This window comes from Echiichthys vipera, assembly GCF_963691815.1.
Source record: "Echiichthys vipera genome assembly, chromosome: 5".
NCBI classification, from domain to species: domain Eukaryota; kingdom Metazoa; phylum Chordata; class Actinopteri; order Perciformes; family Trachinidae; genus Echiichthys; species Echiichthys vipera.
The window spans coordinates 3,373,521-3,396,462 of NC_139830.1; the positions used below are offsets into that span (position 1 = coordinate 3,373,521).

Below are 22,942 nucleotides of genomic sequence, written 5' to 3' on the forward strand. Positions count from 1 at the left end.
CACGCACAATATACAGTATATACACAATTCATCATGCAGAATCCTTTGAGTCAAGATACAGAGATCTGGAGGTGGTTGTGTTTTACAGGAGCTGATACTGGATCCCAGACTTGTGTGATTATTAAGTGAACTGCAGTTTAATCTCAAGGATTTAAAGTGAACTGACATCAGTCCTGGTCCTGGTGTTTGTGCAGAGGCTCCAGTTACATCCATCATCCAATCACGTCACTGCGTATCAGCTGACAGGGGGGGCGCTCCCAAATCAGATCAGGCTGGCATCGTAATCCAATGAGTCAGACCACGTCCTGCTGTGTGTTCACGCTTCAACATATGAAGTGAGGATGGCAGTCGTTCCTTAAATAAGGGATGTTTTGGCGGCAGAAACGATTCTGACAGATATGATGCTTTATCAAGAGTCATGTTTGTGTTGAGCGCATGGATTGAAGTCTCTCTTTCAGCTGTTTTTAGTCTCTACCACCTCCGTCTCTTTAGCTGCTAAAGGCCCTACTGTCTCTTTCATAGTTCAGTTATATATGACGGCCACACAGGACACTTTGTCCGTCATCAAAGTGACTCACATACCATAACATGCAATGCACAAAGCAAACTGGGACAATACACATACATGTGTTCCTAAAAACCAGAATAATAATACCTAATACCTTTATCTCATCTCATCTTCAGCCTCTTATCCGGGGTCGGGTCGCGGGGGCAGCAGCTTTAGCAGGGGACCCCAAACTTCCCTTTCCCGGGCCACATTAACCAGCTCTAACTGGGGGATCCCGAGGCGTTCCCAGGCCAGTGTGGAGATCTAATCTCTCCACCTGGTCCTGGGTCTTCCCCGAGGCCTCCTCCCAGCTGGACGTGCCTGGAACACCTCCCTAGGGAGGCGCCCAGGGTTCATCCTTACCAGATGATCCTGAACCACCTCAACTGGCTCCTTTCAACGCAAAGGAGCAGCGGCTCTACTCCGAGTTCCTCACGGATGCTGAACTTCTCCCCCTCTCTCTAAGGGAGACTCCAGCCCCCCTCCTGAGGAAACACATTTCAGACGCTTGTACCCGCGACCTAATTCTTTGGGTCCTGACCCAGCTTTCATGACCACAGGTGAGGGAAGGAACGAAGATTGACCGGTAGATCCAGAGCTTTGTCTTCCTCAGCTCTCTTATCGTCACAACGGTGCGGTAGAGCGACTGCAGCACCGTCCTCGCTGCTCCGATTCTCTCGCCAAACTCACGCTCCATCGTCCCCTCACTCGTGAACATGACCCAGAGGTACTTGAACTCCTTCACTTGGGGTAAGGACTCATTTCCTACCTGGAGTAAGCGATCATTCAATCATCATCATTTGCGTCAATATTTCTAGACTTGAATAACAGGCAGCACTGGAATGATCTTGCTTTTCATCACTCTCTTGCAAATTAGATTCATTCTGTAACTCAAATGAAAGCTTGTCTCCTTTTATTTCTTTATAGATGCTGATTATGACTCTGGGTTAGAAGAGATCTGACAACCCTGATCTCTTTTTGCTTCATAAGTCGAGGATAGAGTCACACGGCGGAGTTCAAGTGTAATTGGTTTCTCTGCTGCTTATTTCTGCCGCTGTGATCGATGAAGAAGACGACGCTGACCTTTGTAATGTTCTCACTGAGCGTTTCTCCGTCTATTCACTGCAGGCAGAGGAGCCAATTTACACCGCACGCTTCTTTAATGTCCAGGCCTCCTCCTCCTCTTCTTCTTCTTTTCCGTGAATCGTTCTCCCCTCACACGGCCCTCACGCTTCTTTTTGATCTTCCATCAAACTTTGAATCCGGCGAGGAGGAGAGATCACTCGGCTTTACCTCGTGCAATCATCCTATAGGCTTTTCATTCGCAAAGCAAAGTGCACTTTAATGAGGAATACTCTTCAGTTCAGATTGCAGAAGATAAAAAAAAGAAATGTTTGAAGCCGTTCTCTTGGACCGATCATCTAACTTTGTGTCTTCTTTCCAGGTTAAATATTAAAACCAAATGTTGCAGGAAAAAGTGCTGAATTGTTAAAAGTACTTGATGTTTTTTTCACCGATTTATTGGTCGATGTTCACCGTTTGTTGATCAGGTGACATGTTTATCTGCGGTGAATAAATCTCTCTCATCTCTCATCTTCAGCCTCTTATCCGGTGTCGGGCCAAACCCATTTCGGCCGCTTGTACCCGTGACCTGGTTCTTTGGGTCCTGACCCAGCTTTCATGACCACAGGTGAGGGTAGGAACCAAGATTGACCGGTAGATCCAGAGCTTTGTCTTCCTCAGCTCTCTTTTCATCACAACGGTGCGGTAGAGCGACTGCAGCTCCGCCCCCGCTCGTGAACATGATCCTGAGGTACTTGAACTACTGTGTTAAAAAGCTTTTGAAGCTGTTGTGTTTCAAATATATACAACATGTACTGTGCAAAAGTTTTAGGCTACTGAGGGGAGTCTGAACAGAAACCAGTGGGACCCAGGTCCACCCATCTACTGTCCTAAAGGAGTCTGGACAGAAACCAGTGGGACCCAGGTCCACCCATCTACTGTCCTAAAGGAGTCTGGACAGAAACCAGTGGGACCCAGGTCCACTCATCTACTGTCCTGAGGAGTCTGAACAGAAACCAGTGGGACCCAGGTCCACCCATCTACTGTCCTAAAGGAGTCTGGACAGAAACCAGTGGGACCCAGGTCCACTCATCTACTGTCCTGAGGAGTCTGGACAGAAACCAGTGGGACCCAGGTCCACCCATCTACTGTCCCGAGGAGTCTGGACAGAAACCAGTGGGACCCAGGTCCACCCATCTACTGTCCTGAGGAGTCTGGACAGAAACCAGTGGGACCCAGGTCCACCCATCTACTGTCCTAAAGGAGTCTGGACAGAAACCAGTGGGACCCAGGTCCACCCATCTACTGTCCTGAGGAGTCTGGACAGAAACCAGTGGGACCCAGGTCCACCCATCTACTGTCCTGAGGAGTCTGGACAGAAACCAGTGGGACCCAGGTCCACCCAGCTACTGTCCTGAGGAGTCTGGACAGAAACCAGTGGGACCCAGGTCCACCCATCTACTGTCCTAAAGGAGTCTGGACAGAAACCAGTGGGACCCAGGTCCACCCATCTACTGTCCTGAGGAGTATGGACAGAAGTGGTCTTCATGGAAGAGTTGCAGCCAAAAATCAAGGCCAAGACACTCAACTATGCATGAAAACACAGGAGGTACTGGGGTACAGAAAAAAGGCAGCAGGGTCTCTTTGAAGTATTTGGCTGTAGCAGAAGGCAGTTTTTTGCCGAAGGGCCGGAGAGAGGTATAATAATGAGTGTCTGCAGGAAACACTTCATTATCCATGTGCAGAGTTTTGCACTGGTACCACTTCATTTACAAATCCCTCCTTGGTCTGTTGCCCTCTTACTTCTCCACGTTCGTGTCACATAAACAGTATTGCCGTAGCCTACGCTCCCAGGACTTCTTGACTCTCTCCGCCCCGTTAACCTGGAACAAACCGCAGCAGGAACTACTTCACAGCGTGGTTCCTCTGGAGGATTTTAACGTTGAATCCCGACTGGGGCCCTGCATGGGTTCTCTCCGGGTTCTCCGGTTTCCTCCCACAGTCCAAAGACGTGCAGGTGTTCGGTTCATTGATGACTCTAAATCACCCGTAGGTGTGAATGGTTGTCTGTCTCTGTTCGTCTCTATGTGTCCTGTGATAGACTGGCGTCCTGTCCAGGGTGTACCCCGCCTCACGCCCGATGTCAGCTGGGATCGGCTCCAGCCCCCCCCCGCGACCCCGACAGGGACAAGAGGCTGAAGATAAATGAATGAATGAATGGAGAGATCATCTGTGGGGGTCTGCCCTTGTTTTTCTAGGTAGTTTTAAACTGTTGTCATGACACTTTGCACTCGTCACTTTAATGTTGTTTCTCGTCGTGTGAATGTCCCGTTCTATGCAACTGTGTGTTGTTTTTGCTGCTGTATGTTAATCAGGTGTCTCTTGAGAAGGAGACTCTGCGTTTAAATGAGATTACCTCTATAAATACAGGTTAAATAAAGTATAAGAAAAGATCTGGGACTTTATCATAACATTCCTAACATAAGTCTGATATAAATATAGTTTCTCTGAGTCATGGTGGCTGTTTTACTCCAACAGAAGCTGTTTAATTGTATTGAAATATCAGAAAAGTACTAAGTCATTGTCAGTTAGAGCACCGTAACCACTTGTCCATCGTGGCCAGTGTTGAAATGCTCATCTTAACCCCCACCGCGTCCAAGCGTCTCCTCTCTTCCCTTCACTCACCTTAATCTCTCTGCGAGTCTCTCCGGGTTTGAACACCAGCGTTCCTTCGCTGTACTCGTAATCCGACCCGGCGTTGGCTGAACCGTCCTCCGTCCTGTAGTCCACGTAGAAGGTGTTCTCGCCCAGACCCCCTGAGCAGCAGCGGTAACACAGAATAAACCCTTTAAATGTATCGGACGCTTCTAAGATCTAATGTTTAGATGAAGACGTCGTTCTGCACTTTACGAAACCCCGTCGGATTTTTACATCCCGATAAATAAAAAAGTGAGTTTCTCATTTCTAACAGACTGTAGATAAACTCTGCAGTTCAGTAAAGACGACTGTTTAAATACACATTAACACATTACTTTACTATACATGTAGAATACTTGTTGTAGATTAAACTACGCTTCAATTAAATAGAGAACTTTTACTTTAAGGGGACTTGCGATGTACGTACCAAAGTATAGTTTAATTAACTTAGCTAATGCGATCAGAAAAGACTAAAGTTATCTGTAAATTTGGTGCATTTTGGAAGAAAGTCCTCCCTCTGTTTCAGTAAAATCTGCTGGACTTCGGCCGTGACACCCTTTCAAAATAAAATTTCTTGCTCCAAATACTCGTAAAAACAACGGTGGAACACGTGAAACCTTTGTTACGATCACTTCTTTCCTCAGTGAGACACTTTTTCATCGATGGAAAGAGGCGAAGCGACGCAGATCTGTTCAAATGACTGTGGCGTTCTAGGAATACGAGGCTTGGACCCTGGAAATGGTACGTCACGACTTAAAGAAACGGATCGTTGTGGTCACATAAGTAAAAAATGAATGAATGGATATAAACAGGTTTGTACCGTGGCAGACTACAGCCAGCGTCAGGATGCCGCAGTTCTCCATGCACTGACTGTGGGCGCTCTCGAAGGAGATGCGGCTGCACAGCCCCTGGTCTTCTTCTTCGGGGGCCTCCTCGTCGGTCAGGGCTGTGCGGCGTGCGTTGTCCGCGGCGTGCTTCTTCAGGACGTTTCCGGCTCCGATCATCATACGGGTCGCCTTAATGGAGACCGAGACAGAGAGGAGGAGGCGTTAGAAGACACAACACACCTCAGTTCCTTCACATTTGTTGCCTTTTTAAAAAAAAAAACGTTCACATGAAGAAATAGATTGAAGTGTAACGTGTCACAGGTGATGGAGGAAGCATCCAGACCCTTGATTTAAGTAGAACTACTGACGCCACACTGCGTGCATTCACTATTGAAGGTGCCTGCAACACTATTCATTCAAGAACTCTTCAGCCAGCAACAGTTGCTCTCTCTCCTTTCCGCACTTTTTAGCTATTTTATCTCATTTACTGTCTTTTTATTGGTGCTTTTTCCTGTAAGTCGTCGTGCTAACCTTAGCCAACTATGTTCGTTAACCTGCTTACACATTTTTTGTCCTTGTGTCTCATTCTTGGGACTATTTATGCCGACCGCGTCTCCAACTGGACACGACAATGTGGCGGCTCCATTGTTTACATCCGTGAACAGCTGTTGTCGCTAACACCAACGGGCGCTGATGCGGGAGAGGCGACTTTGGCTCAGTGGTGGGTCGTCCTCCATTCGAGAGATTGGCAGTTCGATCCCCACCTCCCCTGGTCCACATGTCGAAGTGTCCTTGGGCAAGACACTGAACCCCGAATTTCTCCCCGTGGGTGTGTAAATGTGGTGTGAATGGTTAGATTAGATGGTATATAGATGTCCACCGCCATCAGTGTGACTGGGTGAATGTGACAAACACTGTGAAAGTGACTTGAGTAGTCAGAAGACTAGAAAGGCGCTTTATAAGTACAAGTCCAAATCCCCACAGAACTGAGGAGAAAGTACAGGGGCTGGACGTTAACACAGGGAAAAGAAGAGGAGATACAAACCATCTCTCCCTTCCATCACCATGGGGAACGTGAGGTCGCTGGCTAATAAGATGGACGAGCTGGCGAGCCTGGTGAGGACTCAGTGGATGTATCGTGTGAGCCGTGTGCTGTGTTTCACGGAGATGTGGCTCCACGAGGACAACCCGGACTCTAACGCAACCGTGTGTTCTTGTCACTCTGATCCGTTCCCACCTCTGTATTGAAACTGTTGCTCAGTAATTTCCCTCGGGATAAATAAAGCTTCTTGGATCTTGAATCATGAACCATCTGCAGTTTCATCACGAGCTCTGAATCTGAAGTGTGCCGCAGACATTCAGACTCCAACAAGAAGTCCTTGAACTACTTTGTGTCCTTTCAGAGGTCACATCCACCTTGAGTGTTCGCTTCAGGGGCTATTTATGAATAATGTGTGTGTGTGTGTGTGTGTGTTACCTGTATGCGGTAGAAGGCTCTGCTCTTCTGTTGGTGCAGCAGTGCGTAGTAGTTGGCCAGTTCCACCAGCTGGTCCAGCTCTTTGTCAGGATATTTCTGCTTCAGCTCCTTCAGGATACGAATCACCTGGAGGAGAAACGACAGCACACACACTCGTGATTCAAATGTGTAAAGCGCACACACACGCACACACACACGCGGACACACACGGCTGGTCATACAGACTCTGTAGCTGGGAGGAATATTGCTTCCAGCTCAACTTCCAAGACGCACTTCCTCTTATCTAATAAGCTCTAATTCTTGTATGTGTCTGTCCAACGATGGCTCAGTTTCACGTGTGGGTTGAAAAACATTCTGCGACTTTATAAGCTCAAGAAAATGTTTCCAAAAGACGCCGAGTGCCAACTGGAAAAGAGAAAGAACATTTCATCCCGTAAGAAATAAATCAAATGAACCACTGACTCAGCAGAAGATTGATCTTTTCAACAACTCGCAGATGGTCAGTCAATAAAAAGTAACAAGTTTTAGCACGTTTTAGTTTCCACTTTGACCTTTTTCAGAAGAATTTAGTTAGAAACATTTACGCCAACGTGTTCTGTGGTTTGGAAGGAGGAGCACTTTTTTTATTTGAGCTGAGAACTTGAAAGCAGGAACGGATGAACGTGTTGAATCTGAATTGATTTCAGGATTTGTGAGTTAGTTTATTGTTCCTGCTGATATCTCCGCCATGAAGTCAGGGGCCCACAAAATGTTCACAAAAAGACAAAAATGATTATAGGGGTGCAAAACGACCACGAAGAGATGCAAAATGACTAAATAGATGTAAAACCACCACAAAAAGACGTAAAATGACTAAAAATAGATGCAAAACCACCACAAAAAGATGCAAAATGACTAAAAATAGATGCAAAACCACCACAAAAAGATGCAAAATGTCTAAAAATAGATGCAAAACCACCACAAAAAGATGCAAAATGTCTAAAAATAGATGCAAAACCACCACAAAACTGCGGGAAATGAGTTTCCTCCGTAGAGAGATAGGGTGAGGAACTGGAAAAGCCGCCGGTGGTTAAACATCTGATCAGGACGCCTCGTGGTCATCCGTAGGTGGAGGCCGAACACGCTGGAGGGATGAAACTGCGTATCTCTGTCTGAACACCTCAGGGTTCTTCAGGAGGAGCTGGGATATGTTTCTGGGAGAGCAGCCGGCCTCAGATAAGCACATGAAAACGGACGCATGGATGTTCACGGTCTGAACAGAGACAAGTGGAAATGTGGCCCTTTGTTCGCAATGAACTCAGTTTTACTGTTACCGTACCTTTTTATACTTTGTATATTTGGTATATTTAGTATTTTCCACCTTATTTATTGATTCTATAGCATCATTACGCGAGGTCGGCTCCCTTATCTGGTTGTTTTTGTACAGTGACCATAAAGATTTTCTATTTTATAAAGCACCCATCTTATGAACGTCACTCATTATAAATCAGCTGTTCATTACAATTATACAGTTCCCACATCTCAAACTGATTTTTCCACCTGACGCACTCTTTCTAGTCTTCCGTGTCTTCACAACACTGGATCTTGTTCCGCGGCAACTGAAACTAAAGACGAGCTGAGCGTATAGGCGACTAAACTCCAGACATTTGTGTCCCTCACCTCTTTGCGGCTCTCGTCCAGCTCCTTGCTGCTCTCTACGTTGACCATCGCGCTGTTGGAGTTGGGCAGGTTGCCCCCTGCCCCGATGTTGTTGGCCGCAGCGCCGTCCTGAGTTCCGCCCCCGCAGTTTTCGGCGGGCACCACGGCGCCCCCTCGCGGCGGGAACTTGCCGTCTATGATCATCTCCATCCCGCCCTTGTTGGGCGTCAGGTCTCCCTCGGTCTCCACGACGATGCCGTGGCGCTTGTCGGCACGGTAGCGCTTGCCCATGTACTTGTAGAAGAGCAGGCGGCGGTCTGCGATCCAAGCCAGGATGACGCACACGGGGAAGTACAGCAGGGTCACCAGAGCCTCCCACACCTGAAGCACACACAGGGATTTATAGATTCAATCTGAAACCTGGAGAAGAATAAAAGAAATGAACGCAGGATTAATAAAGTCTCACATCCACGACGCCCGGCGACATGACGGACAGGATGAGGTAGAGCCAGATGTAGGCGAAGATGCTCCAGAAGGCGGTGATGAAGAACACCCGGAGGTGTTTGATCTTACGGGTCTCGCCGGTGGGGATCGTCCACACGCAGATGCCGATGATCACAAACATGTTAAAGGCGGCGCTGCCCACGATGGTTCCTGGTCCCAACTCACCGGCATTGAACTCATGGCCGCACACCTGCAGCGATAAAGTGTGTGTGTGTGTGTGTGTGAGGTTTACAGGAAGGAAGAGGCCGACACTGATGATGACATGGTGTGTTTGTGTGTGTGTGTGTGTGTGTGTGTGTGTGTGTGTGTGTGTGTGTGTGTGTGTGTGTGAGGTTTACAGGAAGGAAGAGGCCGACACTGATGGTGACATGGTGTGTGTGTGTGTGTGAGGTTTATAGGAAGGAAGAGGCCGACACTGATGGTGACATGGTGTGTGTGTGTGTGTGTGTGTGTGTGTGTGTGTGTTTGTGTGTGTACCTCTATGACAGACAGCAGGATTTCCGGAGCGCTGGAGCCCAGAGCCATGAGGGTCAGATTGGACACCGTTTCGTTCCATATTCGAACCGTCGCCACTGATGTTTCCCCGTTAGGCATGGTGATGGTCACCTCCTTCTCCTGTTGGCGCACACACACACACACACACACACACACACACACACACACACACACACACAAAGTTTGCTTAACAATTGGGGATGGGGGGTGGGGGGGTTAAGGTGCTTTATGAACACATGCAGGGACGGGGCAGAGCGGACATGGAGTGGTCGGCTGTTCCAGAGTGTGGGAGCGTTGACAGAGAAAGCCCCGTCCCCAAAAGTCCGTAACCTGGTGCGGGGGGCGGGGAGGCAGCAGGTCCTTGTCAGAGGACCGCAGCGAGCGTGACTGAGTGATGGGGTGGAGGAGATCTGTGAGGTGTTGCGGTGGGAGTCCATGGAGACATTTACAGGTGAGCAGGAGGATCTTGCAGGCGATGCGTGACTTTACTCGCAACCAGTGGAGCTGTTGGAGAATGGGAGTGACGTGCTGCCGGGGTTTTGCGTGGGTTCAAACCCCGGCAGCTGAGTTCTGAATCACTCCATTCCCCTATTTCCCCATGTATATAGCTTATTTATGGTTGTATTCTAGTGTTTTGTACCCCATTTTTAACTGGTTTTAATTGTTCTGTAGCTGTTTTTTAAAGCACCAAATTCTGTTGTAATGCAAGTTGCTAAAGTAGAGACAAAGACAGAGACAAAAAATGATGACAAAGACACGTGAAATGACTAAAAATAGACGAAAAACCACCACAAAAAGATGCAAAATGACTAAAAATAGATGCAAAACCACCACAAAAGATGCAAAACGACTAAAAATAGATGCAAAACCACCACAAAAAGATGCAAAATGATTAAAAATAGATGCAAAACCACCACAAAAAGATACAAAATGACTAAAAGTAGATGCAAAACCACCACAAAAAGATGCAAAATGACTAAAAATAGATGCAAAACCACCACAAAAAGATGCAAAATGACTAAAAATAGATGCAAAACCACCACAAAAAGATGCAAAATGACTTAAAACAGACGCAAAACCACCACAAAAAGATGCAAAATGACTAAAAATAGATGCAAAACCAGCACAAAAAGATGCAAAATGACTAAAAATAGATGCAAAACCACCACAAAAAGATGCAAAATGACTAAAAATTGATGCAAAACCACCACAAAAAGATGCAAAATTACTAAAAATAGATGCAAAACCACCACAAAAAGATGCAAAAACACTAAAAACAGATGCAAAACCACCACAAAAATATGCTAAATGACTAAAAATAGATGCAAAACCACCACAAAAAGATGCAAAATGACTAAAAATAGATGCAAAACCACCACAAAAAGATGCAAAATGACTAAAAACAGACGCAAAACCACCACAAAAAGATGCAAAATGACTAAAAATAGATGCAAAACACCACAAAACTACGGGAAATGAGTTTCCTCCGTAGAGAGATAGGGTGAGGAACTGGAAAAGCCGCCGGTTGCGGTGGTTAAACATCTGATCTGATCAGGACGCCTCCTGGTCATCTGTAGGTGACCAACTGGTTTTAATTGTTCTGTAGCTGTTTTTTAAAGAACATACTTTTGTTGTAATGCAATAACAATGATAATGATATTAAAGGCTCATCTCACAGTCGTCTTCCTTCTCTGCTGGACTGATTGGGTCACAGTCTCCTCCAGTAACAGCACGCGTTCACACACTGGGGTCCGCCTGCTCTCTGAGGCTGAGGAACAACATTTACTTCCTTGTTTTAACGATGATCATTTGATTCCAGCATCTTCCTTGAGGACACAAGGACTAGTTCACTGTATTTACTGTATATACACACACAGATACACACTCACACACACACTGAGGACAAACCAAGCGTCTGCCAGAAGGTGCTGAGGTGCCACAGTGATGGATTATGGGATACACAATAGGACCTTCATTTACATTGACCCTGAAAAGGATGGATGAGCCCTCCTCTATTAACCCTTTCAGTTCTACCTCTACCACCTCTGAGCGTCAGCAGCAGACGGTTTTTTAAGGTTCTTTAACTTGAATAATCAGCTAAAAGTGGAGAAAAGATAGCGGCTTTGGTTCAGTGTTCATTTATGCAGCTATTTTATATTTAGTCTCAGACTTTAGATGAAAACGCTTGTTCGTTTTAGGTCCGCGCAGACGCTTCGAGCTGCACAAAGCTTCCAGCGTCTGGTGAGCGTAATGCCAGCGAGCGTTGCCTCCGACCCGTTTGACCAATCTCTAGATCTAGGGGGCGGCTGTGGCTCAGAGGTAGAGCGCGCCGATTTATTTATGTAATTGAAGTATTGAAGGTTTGTATTGGCGACACGGTGATGTGGTGGTTAGCACTGTCGCCTCACAGCGAGAAGGTCCCTCGTTCAAATCCCAGCTGGGCCCTTCTGTGTGGAGTTTGCATGTTGTCCCCGTGTCTGCGTGGGTTTTCTCCGGGTTCTCCGGTTTCCTCCCACAGTCCAAAGACGTGCAGGTGTTCGGTTCATTGATGACTCTAAATCACCCGTAGGTGTGAATGGTTGTCTGTCTCTGTTCGTCTCTATGTGTCCTGTGATAGACTGGCGTCCTGTCCAGGGTGGACCCCGCCTCACGCCTGATGTCAGCTGAGATCGGCTCCAGCCCCCCCACGACCCCGACAGGGACAAGCGGTTAAAGATGAATGAATGAAGATTTGTATTAGTGTGGAATAAAGTGCTCCATCCTACTACTTTTGGAACATTTATTTAAAAATAAATGTTGCTTATTTGTATTATTTATCTTTAAAAACACATTTATTGGAATTAGGTTTATCTAACATGGTGTCTTCTACACATGAAATTTGAAATATGTCATTTTCAAGCGACACACATAGCGAATAACTGTTACCTCATGTGCAGAGGGTCAGTGAACCGGCGTCCCGTCACTACCACGGACACGTGGCGACGTTACAACGCTTCCTGCAGCTTTAATAAAACGTACTGTCCTCATAATGTGTCCTTCCTCTCTCCTTCTTGTCCTCTTTTCTCCCTCCAGCTGACCTTCACGTCTCCTCGACATCAGCCTCCACTCAAACCTCCCGAGACCCTTCCTCTCTTTCTCTAACAATACTTGACTTGACACACAAACCCCACTAACTGTACAGTATACTGACAGTGATAGACGAGACACACACAGTCCAGATAAACACACTTTACGAACATCATCCTCTTGGGTAAACACACCGCTCTGTCTCTGAAAACAGCCGAAGGTCATCCAAACTATTACGGAGGATACATGGACGGAGAGGGAAATCTATATTAATCTCAATTAAGGGAAGCGAGCGGGCCGGGCTCGCAGTAAAGAGACGACGATGTGATGATGCAAACACATTCACTGGCAGCTTCCCTTCCTCAGTGGACATCAAACGCACTCACTGACCTCGAGCCAAACAAGCGCTAATGAGTGATTAAACATGCATGCGCCGCATCGCAAATGGATTCATATGAAGTAAGGCTATTTCAAGTTGTTTGTTGCGTGGTCAGCGTGTTTTCTGTCCATTTGCAAAACCATGTGAATCAACCGTGGAGACGTGTGAGAGCTGACAGGGCGGCGTGGCTTATTAAATGCACCCTTGTCTCCGCAGACAAGTGGAGCCGAAAACCCCTGAAAGAGTGAAATCATGCGTGAAATAATCATCAACAACAAAAAATAACAATCAGCAACCTGCACAATGCTGCTTCTTCTGTGCAGCTTCGGTAGAAACGTATCGATACTTTTGACAACCCTACTTCCTTCCCACGTATTCCCCCATTCACTCGTTCTCACCTGCGACGTGATGACCTCTATGGACGCCATGAAGCGGTCTGCGATGATGGACACGCCCAGGAACATGTACATGAGTGACGCAAAGTAGACCACGGCTCTGGCCACCTGCTCGCCGAGGCCGGGCTGGTTGGGCTTCCAGACGGGCAGAAGGATGCCGGGCCTGCACACCGTCGCCTCCTCGCACTTGTCTCTTTTGGTCGGCTCTGTGCTGTTAACGTAAGACATGGACGGCGGGAAGGAAGAGGGGAACATGGAGGGAGAGACCCCCCGGGACTCCGGGACGCTGCTGGGGTCGCTGCGCTGGGACTCTGGCTGGCAGGGAGGCAGCGGGAGGAGGAGGACGAAGAGGAGGAGGAGGAAGGGGGCGGGAGAGGCCAAGAAAGACATGGCGGCGTGTGGTTCCCACAAGAAGCGGGAGGGAAAAGGGCGAGGCAGAGGATGACGGGATTAGGTGGGAGGGGGAGACGCTGCGTAGAGCTGAGGGTGGTGCGACAAGCTCACCTACGGGAGAGAGAGACAACAAAAAGACAAAGAGACAATTAGTTTGTGACCCGCTGAAGAGACTTTTCATATCCTTCCTGCAGTTTTCTCTTTTGTCTTAAACACAGCAGAAGAACTGTAGAGGTGTGTTAGACTGACACATCTTGGGGGACACATGGACGGACTGATGAACCGGGATCAGGCCAAAGGGCCGATAAAATGTCACTGAAAAAAAAACACAAAACGACCACGAAGAGACGCCAAATGACTGGAAATAGTCGCAAAACAACAATGCAGAGACGCCAAATGACTGGAAATAGATGCAAAGCGACCACGAAGAGACAGAAAATGACTGAAAAAAGACACAAAACGACCACGAAGAGACAGAAAATGACTGAAAAAAGACACAAAACGATGACGAAGAGACGCCAAATGACTGAATATAGACACAAAACGACCACAAAGAGACGCCAAATGACTGAAAATAGACACAAAACGACCACCAAGAGACGCTAAGTGACTGAAAATAGATGGAAGAGACATCAAATGACTGAAAATAGACACAAAACGACCACGAAGAGACGCCAAATGACTGAAAATAGCCGCAAAACGACCACGAAGAGACGCCAAATCACTGAAAATAGCCGCAAAACGACCACGAAGAGACGCTAAGTGACTGAATAAGTCACAAAACGACCACAAAGAGACGCTAAATGACTAGAAATAGACGCAAAACGCCCATGTAGAGACAGAAAATGACGACAAAGACACGCAAAATGAATAGAAATAGATGTAAAATGACCACAGAGAGAAAGGCACATCCATGAACATCCAACTCTGCTCTTCAATGTCAAATCCATTTCCAGATGCTGCCTGTTTACCAGAAAGAGTCCTGACTCATCCATCAACATCACCTCCACTCATGCTCATGACGCTCTCACTGCTCACATCAGCGTCTCCGAGGGTCCTCGAACTTTCAGGTGGGTGCATTTGAACGTTGAACACAAACAAAGGAATTCTGAGAAGATGAAAAGCGTGATTCACAGCAGATGACGTGAGGCGGCGGAAGACCCTGATGCACGCTATTCATGGAGGTGAGTCACCGGTCCCCCGCCACCAAGGCCACAAGACAAAACACGTTGGTTCAGACTGTCCCCTTCTCCGTGCGCCTTGGGAGTCAAAGCCCTGATGTGCTTCTACAGTGAGTCACTGCTACACAGGAAATTACAAACATAAGAAAATAAAGTTGTAGGAAAGAAAGACACGGCTAGAAAGACACGGGAAGTGTGTGTGTGTGTGTGTGTGTGTGTGTGTGTGTGTGTGTTTTAAACCTCAGTGTGAGACCGACGGATGGACAGATGGACTGAGCCCTGTTTCCTACGGTATGTTAATCTTCTACCTTCTCACTTCCACTCACGCTTCGTCGCTCCCTCCATCTGTCCGTCTTCCCGTTTGTGAGGATGAAAAAGCACCTTCTGTTGTTAAACACACACCTCAGCTAATCTCAGTTAATCCCTCGTATCAAAAAGCTTCATTTTGTTGCCTTTTTCTGTCTGAATTAGATCGTTTTTTATTTTTTAAAGTGGGGATTTATGAAGTACTTTGTGTTGTTATGTGACTTTGTAGGATTTCTCACAATAACACAAACTAAGGCCGCACTCCCACTGTGCGTCCGTCCCGTGCCCCGTGCTTTAGGGTCCTTGTCCCCCCCTCCAGGCCCGTTTGTACTCACACTACCTGGGCCTCGGAGAATGCTTCTTGCTGCCTATACGTCATCACGCCGTAACACGTCACACGCATTGATGACGTCATGGCGATGCGTGGCTTTGTTTCCAGATCTTTCCGTAGACCTCTGAGTTTTTGTGCGTCTTGTCGACTGTTTTTGAATCTTTTCATCGACCAAATCTGCAGTAAACACTCCACCTCCGCATCACACCAACGTGAACCTTTCACCGCCATTGTTTGAAATGTCCGCGCATGGTCCCTCCTTCTTTTTTCTACGTCCCAACAGGCGCACAGGAAATGACCTCAGAACCGCCGTAGGCCTCGTGCTCGTACTCGTGCGCACGCTCGTGTTCGTACATGTGCAAACGCGCTTTACAAAAGCCCACCTCTCTCAGACGGGCCGTGGACGGCCAGCGTGCCGCAGTTATGCACGGAGCGGTTGCACTCACACTGGTCAAACGCACTAGGCTTTAGCTGAAAAACCTGTTTTGACAGTGTGAGTGCGCCCTTACTGACAGATTGAGGCAGAAACAGACCTTTGCGTTCTGTTAGCCTGAAAAGTCAAAAGTGAGAAGGGAAGTACGGCGGAGAGGAGTGCTGCAGAGAGATGATATGCCGTCACGTCTCGTCACATATAAAACATTTATTATTCTGCCGATTACGTTCAACAGCATCCAGTAATCGTTATGCAAGTGCACGCTTTTACAGTTTGCATTGAGACAGACGTCTTCCTGCTGCTGTGTAACAACAATACCAGTTCACACAGTCGATAAACAATAAAGGTCGACCTCTGCAAATGATAACCCTGACCACGCAAACAGGGAGGCAAATATTCACACCACAAACACGACAAGCTCCATATTTAGATTCTGTACGGTTTCAGTTTGTGTAACGAGACAACGTGCTGTATTTGACCCAACAGGACAGAACCGTTCTGTCAACAAACACAACACGAATGAAACAAGAATCACCGTCAGTGCAGAGGCATCACTGAACGGGCCTACCGGGACCAGGGGCCCAGGGGACCAGGGGACCAGGGGACCAGGGGCCCTTCCTGGACCTCACCTGCAAAATATCACTCAAAGAGACACATACTGACCACAAAGAGACACAAAACAACTACAAAGAGACACAAAATGACGACAAAGAGACACACAACAAATACAAAGAGACACAAAACAACTACAAAGAGACACAAAATGCCCATAGAGACGCCAACAGAGGACAAAGAGACACAAAACAACCATAAAGAGACACAAAAAAACTACAGAGACACAAAACAACCACAAAGACACAAAACAACTACAAAGAGACACAAAACAACCACAAAGACACACAAAACAACCACAAAGAGACACCAACAGACCACAAAGAGACACAAAACAACTACAAAGAGACACAAAACAACAACAAAGAGACACAAAACAACCACAAAGAGACACCAACAGACCACAAAGAGACACAAAACAACTACAAAGAGACACATAATGACCACAAAGAGTCACAAAACAACCATAAAAAGACACAAAACAACTACAAAGAGACACAAAACAACCACAAAGAGTCACAAAACAACCACGAAGAGACACAAAACAACCATAAAAAGACACAAAACAACTACAAAGAGACACAAAACAACCACAAAGAGTCACAAAACAACCACGAAGAGACACAAAACAACCACAAAGAGACACCAACAGACCACAAAGAGACACAAAACAACTACAAAGAGACACATAATGACCACAAAGAGTCACAAAACAACCATAAAAAGACACAAAACAACTACAAAGAGACACAAAACAACCACAAAGAGTCACAAAACAACCACGAAGAGACACAAAACAACCATAAAAAGACACAAAACAACTACAAAGAGACACAAAACAACCACAAAGAGTCACAAAACAACCACGAAGAGACACAAAACAACCACAAAGAGACACCAACAGACCACAAAGAGACACAAAACAACTACAAAGAGACACATAATGACCACAAAGAGTCACAAAACAACCATAAAAAGACACAAAACAACTACAAAGAGACACAAAACAACCACAAAGAGTCACAAAACAACCACGAAGAGACACAAAACAACCATAAAAAGACACAAAACAACTACAAAGAGACACAAAACAACCACAAAGAGTCACAAAACAACCACGAAGAGACACAAAACAGCTACAACCATAAACAAAACTTTATCGATAGTGAGGTTATATTTCAGCATTAACCAGGTGTGTTGCATTCGTTTTCTTTTTATAAACGCAGACAACCTCAGATGTAATTAGGTTATAATGATCTGACATTAACCAGCGCAGAAGATTAGGGATATTTAAATTTAGTGGCATGTAGGTGTCTCATTAATTTCCTGTTTCATTTCGTGTCTCAGAGGAGGCGGGGGCTCGTCCACAAGTGAAAGAGACACAAAGTGACGATGAGTCTCACATTCAACAGAAGAATTGGATTAAAGTGTGTTGTGATTAACTCACCTCGACTGCATTTGCATTCACTCTGATTTAAAAAATGCTCTTTGAGAGGAAGTGATTCATTCATCTAACGTGTTGCTGGCAGAGAGACACGATGACTTACAAGTGCTCAGGATTAAGTCATGATTAGGATAAGCAATATCCAGCGATCAGCGTAATTTATCAAAGAGGTCATATTATACTCCTTTTCAGGTTCATACACGTTCTACTAGAACGTGTTTACACGCTTTGATGTTCAAAAAACGCTTTAATGTTCAAAAAGCACTTTATTTTCCTCATAGTTGCTGCAGCCTCTGTCTGAGACGTGGACACAAACAACTACAAAAGTCACAAATAACGCTTTATAAATCAAACACAACTGGACATGTTACAGCCAGAGCGTGATAACACATCAGGGAGCAATGAACAACGCAAGCAACAAATATTAAAGATACGCAAAAGACTACAAAGACACACAAAACAACTACAAAGAGACACAAAATAGCTGCAAAGAGACTCAAAATGAAGACAAAAAGAAACACAACTATAAAGAGACCCAAATTGACCACAACTACCATAAAGAGACACAAATTAACCACAAAGACACAATAAAACTACAAAGAGACACAAAACAACTACAAAGACACACAAAACAACCATAAAGAGACACAAATTAACCAAAAAAAGAGACACAAAATGCCCACTTTCTCTGGCTGCAGGCAAATATTGCTGCAATCTGGCCGTCCGGGTACAAGCGTCTGTCATGTGTTTCCTCAGGAGGGGGTCTGGAGTCTCCCTTAGAGAGAGGGGGAGAAGTTCAGCATCCGTGAGGAACTCGGAGTAGAGCCGCTGCTCCTTTGCGTTGAAAGGAGCCAGTTGAGGTGGTTCAGGATCATCTGGTAAGGATGAACCCTGGGCGCCTCCCTAGGGAGGTGTTCCAGGCACGTCCAGCTGGGAGGAGGCCTCGGGGAAGACCCAGGATCAAGTGGAGAGATTAGATCTCCACACTGGCCTGGGAACGCCTCTGGATCCCCCAGTTAGAGCTGGTTAATGTGGCCCGGGAAAGGGAAGTTTGGGGTCCCCTGCTAAAGCTGCATTTCTAAACTCACTGTAGACCTGTGGGTGTGCCTGTAGAAGCAAACTGAGCCGCGCTGAAACCAGAACTTCTCACACGAAAAATACTGCAGCAGTTAAATGCCGCCGATGGAGTAAATAACAATCCTGCGTCTGTTGAGACAGGGGGGAAATGGCGGTCAGCGCTGTAGACGGCGGTGGTCTGTGAGACACTAAAGACGTCCCAGAGTGTGGACGGAGAATTCCAGTCACTGGTTTTACAGACGAGAGAAACTGACGACGAACGTAGCTTTCAGTATTTCAGGATACCCGTCGGGGCTTTTGATGACTCGCTCGCTCCTGACATTCACGGCACTTTTTTGATTTCAGGTGGAACTGCAACGTTTGGTCCGTATCTGTACGCATCCGTATGCTTTCAGAGAATGGACCGAAATATGGACGAAATCTACGCAGAGAAGGCTTCGTCAAGTATCCGTATGCGTCTCTAACGTAGAGCGTAAATGCGCTTTAACCCGTCCCTAACTGATTAACGGGAAAACCACAAATTTTGGTTACTTCAAGCATTACGATAAATGACCAATGCTGCTCTTTTCCAGGTCAGGATGTTCTCCTAGAGATGCATTTTAACACAATAGTGTCAGATAAGTATGTACTGGGTGGTGATGTGGGAGCTGTGCAGGCCTGCAGGGATGAAAGGCTCAAAGAGCGGGGACTCAGGACACCTGCCACTCCGCGGTAGCAGCCTGAAAGACGTGTCTCTGCAGACATCATCAGGACTGGCAGTCACACACCTTTGAAGAGAGAGGCTTTTCTGTCCCTTGTGCTTTTCTTGGCCTATTTCTGTCCTCTCTCTCTCTCTCTCTCTCTCTCTCTCTCTTTCTCTGTCTGTCACTTCCACTTCTTCTGCCTCTTATGTTCGTTCTCCTGTGCGGCTCAAAGACACAGAGCTTTCCCACTATGCTGCAATGTCATTTGGAGGTCATTTTACCGTCAGCACAAAAGAGTTCTCTTCCAAACATTAATATCTCACCCCACACCCTCCCTCCCTCCCTCCCTTTCACTCTCCCTCTCTCCATCGCACCCTCCCTTTGCCATCGCTCTCTTTGCTTCTCATTTGCAGCGTTTGTTTTGTGAAGGACTGTTTGTTCGATCTCTTAGCCGCTGCCCAAACAGACGGTCCCGACTCAAAGAGACCTGGCGGGCTTTAATCTGCAGATCAGAGGCAGCACGCCACTCTGGCTAATGAGATCGGGATGAGACAAGAAGAGGCTGCCTTTCATGGTTTCTAACCTTTATTTGTCTCAGGATGTTTACTCTCTATCACAAACCAGTATCTTTTTTCTTATTCCCAAAATTCATTCATCAGCCTTTGGTGGCCAAAACTGAAAACATGGTTTGAATTGAGATACTTTGCAGTGAAACATCCGCCTCATAATGAAATGTGACATCAATTTGGTGCTTTTTTGCTGCATGTTTTGCTGTTTGCTGTCATTATTATTATCATTATTATGTTAAAGAGGCCAAGAATGGGTTACTAATCTCTTAAAATGGTTGCCAATGACAACCTGGCAACTGTTGTTGTTGAGCCCTGATGACGCCCAAGTTTGTTTTTCACATATTCATTTTATTTTCTTTCCTTTTGAATAAAGACATGATGGAGAGAAGGAAGGAAGGATGGATGGATGGATGGATGGAAGGAAGGAAGGAAGGAAGGAAGGAAGGAAGGAAGGAAGGAAGGAAGGAAGGAAGGAAGGAAGGAAGGAAGGAAGGAAGGAAGGAAGGAAGGAAGGATGGATGGATGGATGGATGGATGGATGGATGGATGGATGGATGGATGGATGGATGGATGGATGGATGGATGGATGGATGGATGGATGGATGGATGGATGGATGGATGGATGGACGGACGGACGGACGGACGGACGGACGGACGGACGGACGGACGGACGGACGGACGGACGGACGGACGGACGGACGGACGGACGGACGGACGGACGGACGGACGGACGGACGGACGGACGGACGGACGGATGGATTTATATTTAGGCTATTTCTTGGTACAGCTATTCTCTTTTATTTTATTTACGCTTTTATTTTGAAATATCTACTTTTACTTTGGGATAATATATATTTATTTACACCACCATTCATGCCGATGCATTTCTTCCTTCAGTAATAACTGTTGAGACGTACAGTAGTGGACGTGTACAGACGCTTAACATTGAATTTTTACTTGTAATTGCAGAACTTGAGTAAATGCACTTAGTTATATTCACCTGCAGCAAAGTGGCAGCTTCAGCCACATTTAGGGTGCACTCACACTGTCCTTCCACACCGGGCAAAAACAGGTTTTTCGGCTAAAGCCTAGTGTGACCAGTGTGAGTGCAGCCGCTCCGCGCATAACAGAGGCCAGCTCGCTGTCCACGGCCCGTCTGGGACAGGTGGGCTTTTGTAGAGCGCGTTTGCACATGTACGAGCACGAGCGTGCGCACGTGTACGAGCACGAGGCCTACGGCGGTTCTGAGGTCATTTCCTGTGCGCCTGTTGGGACATAGAAAAAAGAAGGAGGGACCATGCGCGGACATTTCAAACAATGGCGGTGAAAGGTTCACGTTGGTGTGATGTGGAGGTGGAGTGTTTACTGCAGATTTGGTCGATGAAAAGATTCAAAAACAGTCGACAAGACGCACAAAAACTCAGAGGTCTACGGAAAGATCTGGAAACAAAGCCACGCATCGCCATGACGTCATCAATGCGTGTGACGTGTTACGGCGTGATGACGTATAGGCAGCAAGAAGCATTCTCCGAGGCCCAGGTAGTGTGAGTACAAACGGGCCTGGAGGGGGGGACAAGGACCCTAAAGCACGGGGCACGGGACGGAGGCACAGTGTGAGAGCGCCTTAGTGATGATCCTGATGCTGAAGAGCTTTTAGTTTTGTTTCTTTATGTGAAAGTTTCCTGCGGTGACTGTCAAACTGAAACTTTTCCCGTCTTCAGAATTCAAAGAATCCTTTTGTGTCGCTGGAAATGAACGATGTTGCCGTGGATGCAGCAGCCATTGTCACGTCATCCCCCTGTGCCACACACTCTCATCAAGCCAGGGGGAAACGTGATGAGTGATTGCTCTTCATCCGACACCTCTGTAATATCGGCGGCAGCCAGCTGGCGGAGGAGAGAGAAGCTCTAAAGTCTCATGACACTAATTTCTTGGGAGGTGATGATTATAAAGCGTTTCTCAAGAGGATGACGACTAAACCCAGCTGTCGGGGACGTTAGCACGCAAGGCAGCCTTTGTGCGTGGATAGAGGGAAACGGCAACAACCCATTGTGTACCTGTGTGTGTGTGTGTGTATGTGATGATAACACCATCTGCTGTTGCTTCGACAGGGGGCACATTCCAGGCACATGAAGAGACTTTTTGATGTATTTATACGTCATATTGTTTCTCGTTCTGTTGATTCACTGCTGAATCCGAAGGGTCCGTTCAGCAGAAGGACTTTTGACTCTAGAGGTTTGTAGCCATGCGGATAGTTTTGGTTTCACGGTCCCAGGTTTGGAGGTATGTGTCTCTATTGTTTGTGGGTGTGTGCAGCCCAGTCTCCACGGGAATGACGCCTTCTACACTTCATGGTTTACACCCAGTGACAGCGTTTAGTGCAAAAGCAGAGAGCCCGCGTGTCATTTACGCAATGAGGCAGACAGTAACTGTGTGGACGTTGGGGTAGTGGATGGGCCTATTGTCCGACGTCAAATAACTAGTGGTGACAAACGCCTCATGACACCTGTGTCTCGCCCGCAAAAGTTGCACTTGAACACACCGCAAAGACTGCAGTCGACGGCCAACTTGTACGTACTTTCTGCGCCTGCATGAGAGGAAATACCTCTCCACACCAGACAGATCCTTATCATTCCCAGGGCGTCAAATACCGCCATTTTGTCACAGTCCTCTACACTTTGCACTGAAGTCCCGCGGTCACATTAGACCGGGTTTTACCTTCCAGCGGTGCTCTAAGAGTTTATGGGATGTGTGTAAGTGTATGAATGAAAAAAGCAATAAGGAAAGCATCTGGACGAACCAATGCATGGCGACGGTTCATTGTCT

General features: G+C 46.7%; 1 protein-coding gene across 2 annotated transcripts in view; it reads right to left on the minus strand.

Moving 5' to 3' along the window:
- Positions 1–22,942, minus strand: part of LOC310947118 (sodium/calcium exchanger 2-like) — a 178,470-nt gene that overhangs the window by 18,353 nt on the left and 137,175 nt on the right. The window contains exons 4-10 of one of the 2 annotated variants that reach the window (XM_083913793.1): positions 13,091–13,591; positions 9,230–9,367; positions 8,715–8,942; positions 8,270–8,629; positions 6,611–6,736; positions 5,127–5,322; positions 4,295–4,425 (exon numbers count right to left, since the gene is read on the minus strand). In XM_083913793.1, the coding sequence (XP_083769919.1) occupies positions 4,295–4,425; positions 5,127–5,322; positions 6,611–6,736; positions 8,270–8,629; positions 8,715–8,942; positions 9,230–9,367; positions 13,091–13,477 (1,566 nt within the window). In that variant the 5' untranslated portion in view covers positions 13,478–13,591. Of the gene's footprint in view, positions 1–4,294; positions 4,426–5,126; positions 5,323–6,610; positions 6,737–8,269; positions 8,630–8,714; positions 8,943–9,229; positions 9,368–13,090; positions 13,592–22,942 lie in introns of those variants that run through there. The other variant, XM_083913794.1, reaches the window with a different exon arrangement.